The sequence below is a fragment of the Solanum dulcamara genome, chromosome 1 (assembly GCF_947179165.1).
Source record: "Solanum dulcamara chromosome 1, daSolDulc1.2, whole genome shotgun sequence".
NCBI lineage: Eukaryota > Viridiplantae > Streptophyta > Magnoliopsida > Solanales > Solanaceae > Solanum > Solanum dulcamara.
Window position 1 is genome coordinate 64682037 of NC_077237.1, and position 10274 is coordinate 64692310.

Here is a 10274-nt window from a genome sequence, read left to right on the forward strand (position 1 = left end):
GTTACTAAAGACAGGGGAGAAGCAAGTTCAGAGGTCACAATGACAAAGATAAAAGTAGAAGCAAGTCAAAGTCTAAGGAAAAGAATATTACATGTGACTATTACCACAAGAATGGGCATATCAGGAAATATTGCTACAGGTATAAGAGAGATATGAGACAACAAAAGAAAGAAGGCGATAATGAAAATCGTGTTGCCATTATTGCTAAGGATGATATTTTGTTGCTTGTGGTGAAAATGCCGTTAATGTTGTTTGTGGTGAGTCTAGCTGGTTTGTGGATTCTGGTGCTACTTCTCATGTAATGCCAAAGAAGGAATTATTTTTTTCTTACACTCTAGGTAATTTTGAAATGTTGAAAATGGGCAATGATAATGAGGTTGAGGTACTTGACATTGACACAGTTTGTTTGGAAAGTAGCAATGGTTTGAGACTAGTTCTCAACAATGTCAAGCATGCTTCAGATATTTGCTTGAATCTGATTTCTGTAGGAAACCTTGATGATGAGGGTTATGTTAACACCGTTGGTGCTGGCCAGTGGAAGCTTACTAAAGTTTCAATGATTATGGCTCGAGGTTACAAGTTGTCTAACTTGTATATATTTTAGAGCTCCATTTCCAGAGGCTCAGTAAATTTCGTAGAGAATAGAGTTATGGCATAGAAGGCTGATTCGTATGACCGAGAAGGAAATTGATAATTTGGTTAAAAAGAATTTGCTTTATGGAGTGAAATAAGAAAATTTGAAGAAATGTTCATTGCTTAGCAGGTAAACAGAAAAAAGTTTCTTTTCAAAGTCATCCGCCTTCAAGAAAGCTTGATTTGCTAGAGTTGATACATTCTAATTTATGTGGTCCTTTTAAGGTGAGATCTCATAGTGGTGCAATTTATGTTGTGACTTTTATTGATGATATTCTCGCCAACTCTGGGCATACTCTTTGAAGTCCAAGGATCAAGTGCTTGATGTGTTCAAAAATTTTCAGGCCTTGGTTGAGAGACAGACAAGGATGAAATTGAAATGCATCCGCTCAGATAATAGTGGTGAGTATATTGGCCTTTTTGATAAATATTGGAGAGAGTAGGGTATTCGGCATCAGAAAACTCCTCTAAAGACTCCTCAGCCAGGGGCAAAGCTACATGAAGCTTAGGAGGTTCATCCGAACCCCGTTGACAAAACAATACACTGTTTATTTAGGATCAAAATTTTAGTTCATTTGTATATATTAAATATTGAACCCCCTCAAACACAAGTCCAAGGCTTGGTTCAGTGTCAAAGAGGTTCAGATTAATGAAAGGTCACGAGGGTTTGAATCCTATATCACGCTTTTCAGTATTTTAGCTGCAGGCATTTGGTTTTTTCTTCTAAACAATTGGAACAACTTCTTTCTCTTTAAAAGCTCATCACTCCACATTTTCCTCTTCTTCTTTGTTATATGAAATAGTTATTTTTTGAAAATCTTTTGGCTCAAAGTAACCAATTTTGATCCGCTCTAAGGTAAAATAATTTTAATAATCAATCTCTTGGATGGAAAAAAACAAAATAATTGTGTTTTTTTGAGGTAGAGTTGAAATTCATCTAGCCCTCTTATATTTGATACGCCCCATTTATAATTGATCTGATCCATTTTTTGAACCCCCTCAATGAAAATCTTGGCTCACTATCCTTAGCTAAAAGGTTTAGCAGAAAGAATGAACAGAACTCTAGTTGAGAGGGTTAGATATACGCTTTCGGATGCTAAGATGCCATATTTCTTTTGGGAAGAAACACGCAATACTTCTGCCTATATTATCAATTTATCGTCTACTATTACTTTTAATGGTGATGTTCCTGACAGAGTTCAGTCCGGTAAGAATGTTTCTTACAATCATCTTAAAGTATTTAGGTGTAAAGCCTTTATGCATGTTCCTAAGGATAAGAGGTCAAAGTTGGATGTTAAAACTAGGCAGTGTATCTTTGTTAGTTATGGTCAAGATGAATTTGGCTATCATTTGTTTGATCCAGTTGAGAAGAAACTTGTTAAAAGCTGTGATGTTGTGTTCGTTGAAAACTAAACAACTGAAAATCTTGACATAGCTAAGAAAGTTGATTCTCAGAGCAGTGAGAGCTCAGTTGTTGTTGATCCAGTTCCTTTGACTATTACACTTGAAGGAAATCTTCAAAATGATGAAAATCAAGTTGATAATGAAGATGGTGATCATATTCAGAATGATCAACATAATGTTGATGCTCCAGCGTAAGATGATGTGGTTGGTCAACAAGAAACTATTATTGATTCTCTAGAGAGTTCTCTTAGAAGATCTACTAGAGAGAAAATACCTTTATCTCGTTATCCTCCTAATGAGTATGTACTCTTGATTGAAGGGGGAGAACCAGAGAGTCTTGACAATGCCATTGAAAGAGAAGAAAAAGAAAGGTGGTTTGATGCTATGGAAGATGAAGTCAAGTATCTACATGATATTCATACCTTTGATTTGGTTAAGCTACCTAAAGACAAAAAAACTTTGAAAACAGGTTTTTAGGGTGAAACATGAAGATGGCAACCCAGTTCAATGGTACAAAACTAGATTAGCTGTGAAGGGATTTAACCAAAAAAAGGGAGTTGATTTTGATGCAATATCCTCTACACTTGTGAAGATGTGATCCATTCACATGGTTCTAGGCTTGGCTACAAGTCTGGACTTGGAAATCGAACAAATGGATGTTAAAACTGCTTTTCTCCATGGTGACTTAGATGAGGAAATTTATATGGAGCATCCAGAAGGCTTTGAAATCAAGGGAAAAGAGAATTATGTTTGCAAATTGAAGAAGAGCTTGTATGGTCTAAAACAAGCTCCCAGAAAATAGTACAAGAAGTTAGGTTCTTTTATGAGTCAGCAGGGCTTCAAGAAGACTTCTTCAGACCATTGTGTTTTTGTGCAAAAATTCTTAGATGGTGACTTTATTATCATTGTGCTTTATGTTGATGACATGCTTGTTATTGGTCAAAATGCTTGCAGGATTCAGAAGTTGAAGAAAGAATTGAATAAGTCTTTTTCTATGAAAGACTTGGGACCAGCAAGGCAGATTCTTTGCATGCAAATTGTCCGTGACAGAAAGGCCAAGAAGTTGTGGTTATCACAGGAGAAGTACATTCAGAAAGTACTTCATAGATTTAACATGGACAAAGCTAAGTTTGTCAGTACACCTTTAGCTATGCACTTCAAATTGAGCATGGAGCATTGTCCTTTTAGTGATGGTGAGAAAGAAAATATGAAGAAAGTTCCTTATGCTTCAGTCGTTGGTAGTTTTATGTATGTAGTGGTGTGTAAAACACTAGATATTGCTCATGTTGTTGGTATTGTTAGCCGTATGTTGTTGGTATTGTTAGCCGTTTTCTTTCTAATCCAGAAAGAGAGTATTGGAATGCTGAAAAGTGGATTATGAGATATCTTGGTGACACTTCTAGTCTAAGTTTGTGTTTTGGAACAGGAAAGCCTATTCTCTATGGTTACACTGATTCAGATATAGCTGGTGATATTGATACTCGTAAGTCTATTTCAGGCTACTTGATTACTTTTGCTGGGAGAGCAGTGTCTTGGCAATCTAGGTTGAAAAAATGTGTTGCTTTATCTACTACAAAAGTTGAGCTTATTGCTGTTGTTAAAGCTTGTAAAGAGTTTCTTTGGATGAAAAGACTTTGGGGGGAGCTTAGTTGTGCTCAGAAGAGGCATGTGCTTTATTGTGACAGTCAAAGTCCTATTCAACTTGGCAAGAATTCTACATTTCATAGTCGGTCTAAACACATTGATGTGAGATACCATTGGATTCGGGATGTGTTGGATTCTAAGTTACTTTAACTTGAGAAGATTCTAAGTTACTTAAACTTGAGAAGATTCATACGTATGATAATGGTTCTGACATGATGAACAAAACTTTACCAAGAGGGAAGTTTGAAGAATGTTGCATGATCGCCGGGATGGAGGTCTCCGCCACATAGTCGGGATGGGGAGAATTGTTGGATTTTGGTCCTTTTTCCTTCCTATGTGGATAAATAAAGCCCAATTTGGACTAGCCCACTTTTGCCCATAAGACCAATTCTTATGGTGTATATGTAAGAATTCTTTTAGGTCTTATATTAAAAATAATTCACAAGTGAGTATAGCAGTCACAATAGGGAGAAAAGTGAGAGAGTGCAGATTTTTGTACAAGTGCTAACAACCATTTTCAAATCGCGTTTTCCATTTTATTCCTTGTCCGATTGAGCTGATTTTTGGACAACTTGTTCCTTTCAACTAAATCTTTGATTGGGAACTGACATAGGTGGTTTTGGAGTCCTGTAGCTCCAGATTTTAGCTCGTGAACAGTATCTGCATTTTTGGTGATTTTGCTCCTTCTCTAGTTCTTTGGTGCTATTTTGTAGTTGGTGTTGCTCATTGTTTGACACTTTTTTGGTGGCCATTTTAGAGAAAACTTTTGTAACTCTTATTGATTATAGTAGAGCTTTTAGTCCCGTGGTTTTTATTCTTCACACCGAAGAGGTTTTCCACGTAAATTTGGTGTCTCGTATCTTGATTTAGTTTTGGCTTGCTATATTTATTTTGGTAATTTGTTTGCTGTCCCAAATAGTGTTTTTGCTTGCATTAGTTTGCCTCCTCTTGGTTCAAATAGAAGGGAAAGTTTAGATTTGAGTTTTCTTTCGCTATTGCCCTGTCGTGGACATTTTTTTGTGCTTTTCTTTTCCACCAACTTTATCCCTCAAACTACCCATGCCCCTCACGATTCACCTTTACAATGAATTTAGGAGTAGTGACACAGATCAATAATAGTTTTCATAAATCTGTCTGGGAAGCCATAGCCTTGCAGAGCTTCCTCAAGAAATTCCCAGATCACCATGTCATATGCTTTCCTAAGGTCAATTTTCATGAGGCATCTTGGATTTTTCTTCCTACAATAATGCCTACGCAACTCATGGAAAATAAGCACATTATGGACTATAGACCTTCCTAGTACAAAGGCTGTCTGATTATCTGCTATTATGGGAGTAACTGCCTCCTTTAGTCTACTACATAGCATTTTAGATATGCATTTGTACAATACATTACAACATGAAATTGGTCTATATTGGCTAGCACTGTCAGTCCAGTCAACCTTTGGAATAAGGGCAATATTTGTAGAGTTAATCAGGAGAGTCTTTTGATTCTTTTAGCAACAATTGAGCATGAATCATAAGCAAGTGCATTCGAGATATTTCAATGAAAAATAGAATATGTTTAACATGGTCGAGAACCTCAATGGTTTCAAAAGAATGTTCACCACACTAGATAATTTCTATTTCACTGCAATATTATCTTCTACATCTCGGTCCTTTATTGATAACTATTCTTGCTTATTTAGTATTGAACTATGAATTCATGATACATGAGTACCCGCTAGGATGTAAGTTACTCCAGCATTTGCAATTCCGTAATAAGTTCGAATGGATCTCTTTCCTCGCTAATGTCCTCGGCTGTTGACAGTTGCACATTTTTCTATTTTGTTGTACAGGTGGTCAAGCAAAGACACTTATGTTTGTCCAGCTTAATCCTGAAGTTGGTTCACATTCAGAAACCACAAGCACATTAAAATTTGCTGAAAGAGCATCTGGAGTAGAGCTAGGTGCTGCTCGAAGTAGTAAAGAAGGCAGGGATGTAAGAGATTTAATGGAGCAGGTGTTCTTTTAACTTTAAATGCTTATTAGTAACATTCAATAGCTGTACTAGAACTGAAACATTATTTTATGCTTCCTCATTTACCTAAATTGTAACGATCTCTGTCCAATTGTCAAGGTATTGTCTGTTTTGGACATAGAGCCGCACATATTTGTCCCTTGGGTTTTAACCCAAAAGGCACACCTTAACAGTTGATTTTGAATTCATTCTTATAAATTCCTTAACTTTCTTCTCCCCTTCCGCCTAGCTAAGGTGATGTGCACCTCTTCTTCATAAGTTTCCCCTCTGTCATGGGTGTCACATACACCCCTTTTGGGACTCAACGTCCTTGTTGAGCTTGCTCCACCACCGTACTGAGAAAGAGTCCTGCCTTCTGGCCTAGGCTCAAAGAAGACAACACTTTAATACTGGGAGCAAGGCCGTTACAAATGGTATCAGAGCAGGACTGCCCCTCAGTACGGTGGTGGGGCAAACCCTAGTGAGGATGCTGAGTTCCAAGTGGGTGCATGTGACGCCCATGTCGAAGGACAAACTTTTGAAGAAGAGGTGCACATTACACCTAGGCAGAATGGGAGAAGAAGGTTAAGGACCTTATAAGAATGAGTTTAAAATCAATTGTTGAGACACCTTTTGGGTTAAAACCCAAGGGACAAGGATGTGCGGGTCTAGGTCCAAAATGGACAATACATTAACAGTTCTGAAGAATTTTTTAGGTCTCTTACTGTGCATAAATTTAATATGTCAGTTGCAAATCAGTTGTATGTATGAGGATCAGAAGATTTTAGATGCACAATCATTTTGAGGACGAGCACTTACTAATCATCATCTTCATGTTCAAACGTGCAATTCTTTCTATTAAAAAGGAACACTAGAGTTATAATAGTTTGGAGATCTATAAAGTGGTTTCCCTATAATGTTGTGCCTATCTTTTTAGTTTGCTGTTCGTAAGAAAACTGAGAGCTATGATATGCAGCCTGACTTTGCTTTGTAGGGTGTGACTTGGAGTCTCTTGTAATTTTTAATCTTCCAGGTTGGGTCTCTCAAGGATACGATATCTAAGAAAGATGATGAGATCGAGAAACTGCAGCTGATCAAAGATAAAAAATATGTTTATACTGGAGCTGACAGCGAGACAAATAGCACTGATTGAGGTATGGCTGCTCTCCTTATCTCCTAGATTTTCTTTCTTTTTTTGTGAGAATTCCTGATAAAGCCGAAAATTTTCTGATAAGTTAAACTACTTAAAGGAGACTCATGTAGCTAGTTCCTTGATCTATAGTGATCAATTTAGACTCCGAAAGGATACCTCTTGCAGCCTGAGTACTGCCATCTTTGGATTTTGTAATTGCATATATTGAAGAAAAACTAAGTGATATAAAATCTGATGGTTGTCTTTTGTGTTGAAAGAAATCTTTTCCCTGAAGGAGCCAAAAAAAGCAGAGGATACACATAAGTAAGTTTATATCATCTCATTGTGTTAATTTTTGATAATATAAATACCATAGAGATTCCTCTTTTTCTAATCACGTACATCAAAATATCCATAATACATTATACATCAAAATCAAGCGTTCAAACAATACAAATTGCGTAGAGATAAAACCCCAGAAATTCCATGTTATTGAGATAAAAGACTTAACAATTTATCATCACATCTATGAACAAGAGGAATTCCACTTTATCTGGAAACAGAAGCTTGTTTAGTGTTTGTTGAACTTGTATTTTTGAACAGTTAAGTTGAAGTAACTGCTTGACTAGCATATCATATGATCTTTTTATGCAGATCACTGAACAATCATTAAAGAGTTTCATTGGGTGGGAGTAGAGGATCTTGCAGTTAAATTATTATTGATAGGTTTCATGTTTTTCTACTAGTGACTACAGGTCGTATGAAATTTTGTTGAAATTTGCAACATACAAGTGTTGTATTATTAGCCATTTATCTTCGGGTTAAGATTTTGAATATAATGTAACACTAGTAAATCATTAACAAAGACATAAGGAGTCGTTTGGCAGGCAGTATAAAAATAATGTTAAATACGGTGTATTAGTAATAATGTTGGTATTAGTTATCCAGTACTCTAACCACTGAGTTAAGTAGGTCATTTATCATCCCAAAGAGAACCAAATGAAACCAGATTATTTCTTATTTATTATTTGGTTTGGTGTATTCAAATAACATGCATTGTATAATTTCTAGTTTGTTTAGTTTTTTTACAAATATATCTTCCACAAATATGGTGGAAAAGATATAAAAAGGGTTTTGAGGGACAATTATGTCTTTAACCATGCTAATGTGTACATTAAAATCCATTGCGTTAATACTAATATCATAGATTTTTATATTTTAGTTATACATACCTTAATACCAAATAGAGCATTACTTATATATGGGTTGAAAAAGTGTACCAAACAAGGTACTAGTAATGCAAAAAATTAATGCATGCATGTTAGAATATGTTAAAATATATTATGTCTTTAATAATATATTTTGAATATATTCTAATTACTATTGTATTTTTGTATTTATAGCAAACATATATTTAGGTTCCTTAGTTTTAACTATTAGTATCAATCTTTGTATTTAGCATATCTTGTAATTTGTATATATTGACCAAGTTCAATGAAATTTAGCAAGCAATTCACTTCCTTCATGGTATCAGACTAGTACGATCTCCTAATCCTAGCCTCATCTCTTCTTCTTCCTATCTCCTTTTATCTCTTCTCATGGCAGATTCGCCCAAATTTCATCCCGCTCTCACCGTCACTAATATTAAGTCTCTCGTATCCATAATATTAGACAATGATCAAGGCTTGTATCATTCTTGGGATACTCTGTTCATCAATCTTGCTAGGGTTTATGATCTTTACGATCATTTGGTTCCACCCATGGAAGCGTCAGCTTTGGCTGCCTACACTACAGCCAAGTCGGCTGATTCGGCTCTTTGAAAGCGTTTGGACATTGTTATATTGCAATAGATTTACACTACCATTAAGTCTCTCGTATCCATAATATTAGACAATGATCAAGGCTTGTATCATTCTTGGGATACTCTGTTCATCAATCTTGCTAGGGTTTATGATCTTTACGATCATTTGGTTCCACCCATGGAAGCGTCAGCTTTGGCTGCCTACACTACAGCCAAGTCGGCTGATTCGGCTCTTTGAAAGCGTTTGGACATTGTTATATTGCAATGGATTTACACTACCATTGCTCCTAATCTTCTTCTAGCTATCCTTAAATGCAATGACATGGCAGAGGGCGTGTGAAACCCTCTTGAATATCTTTTTCAAGACAACAAAGCCTTTCGAGCCACCCATCTCGAGGAGGACTTTACGAATACTATTTTCGAAGGTTTCACGTCAATTGACAGTTATTGTAATTATTTACAATCTCTAGCGGATAGGTTGGCTGATGTTGATGCTCTAGTTACTAATAGTCGCCTGGTTTTACGTCTTACCGGCTCCTTACAAGAGGTGTATAGTGGTACGGTGAATTTTATACAAAATCAAGAGTCATTGCCCCCTTTGAAAGTTGTCGTTCCAGGTTGAAAATGACTGAGCGTACCATAAAGGCTCACCAAGCTCGTGAAAATGGTGTATCCGGAAGTCAGTGGCAGCCACGTCATCAGGGCCCACCACCACAGTGGCAACCTAGTTGGGGAAGTTGGACAGTGCCTCCTTGCCCATTTCCTGCATTCCAGTGGCAGCCAAGGCCCAATCCAGGGGTCTAACGCCCTTCAACCTCTGGGAGAGGCGTACTTGGGACCAGACCTCAATCTTTTAATGCTCTTGCACCTACTGCTCCTAGCTACACACCCACCGATATTGAGGCCGTTATACATGCTCTTTCATTTTCTCAACCCAATAGGAACTACTATATGGATACCGGTGCTACATCTCACATGACGGCAGATGCATGTATTCTCTCTTCTTATTTTAATTCAAGCAATAAGCATCATAACATTATTGTTGGTAGTGTTCATTTAATTCCAATTATTGGTCACAGTCCCACTATTTTGCTCCTACCCTATCCACCATTTACCTTAAACAATATGTTACATGCTCCAAAACTCATCAAAAATCTAGTCTCAGTTCATAAGTTTAACACAGATAATATGGTTTCTATATCATTTGACCCTTTTGGTTTCTCTGTTAATGACTTACAGACGGGGAACAGACTAATGAGATGTTATAGCACCGAAGACTTATATCCACTTTTCTCCAATTCTCAAGCCGTTTCTTTCACCAATCAATCTACTTTTACTGCTTTGCCTTCGAATATTTGGCACAATCGTCTAGGTCACCCTGGCGATAATATACTTAAGTCTCTTTGTAGTAAAAACTTTATTGATTGTAATAAGGCTTGTAAAACTTTTTGTTCTTCTTGTACTCTTGGAAAACATTCTAAGCTATCTTTTTATGATTCTGTTTCATATACTTTTCTTCCGTTCGATATTATTCATAGTGATCTTTGGACTTCTCCCATTGTTAGTACTTCCGGCCATTGTTATTATGTTCTTTTTCTTGATGACTATAGTAAGTTTCTGTGGACATTTCCTTTGCCAAGAAATCTCAAGTCAAACACCTTT

General features: G+C 36.6%; 1 protein-coding gene across 1 annotated transcript in view; it reads left to right on the forward strand.

Annotated features, from left to right (window-relative positions):
• The window catches only part of LOC129893507 (kinesin-like protein KIN-14P), a 31203-nt gene extending 24371 nt beyond the window's left edge, over positions 1-6832 (forward strand). The window contains exons 16-17 of the mRNA XM_055969051.1: positions 5519-5682; positions 6713-6832. Coding sequence (XP_055825026.1) covers positions 5519-5682; positions 6713-6832 — 284 coding nt within the window. The remainder of the gene's footprint in view (positions 1-5518; positions 5683-6712) is intronic.
• Positions 6833-10274: the final 3442 nt, after the last annotated feature.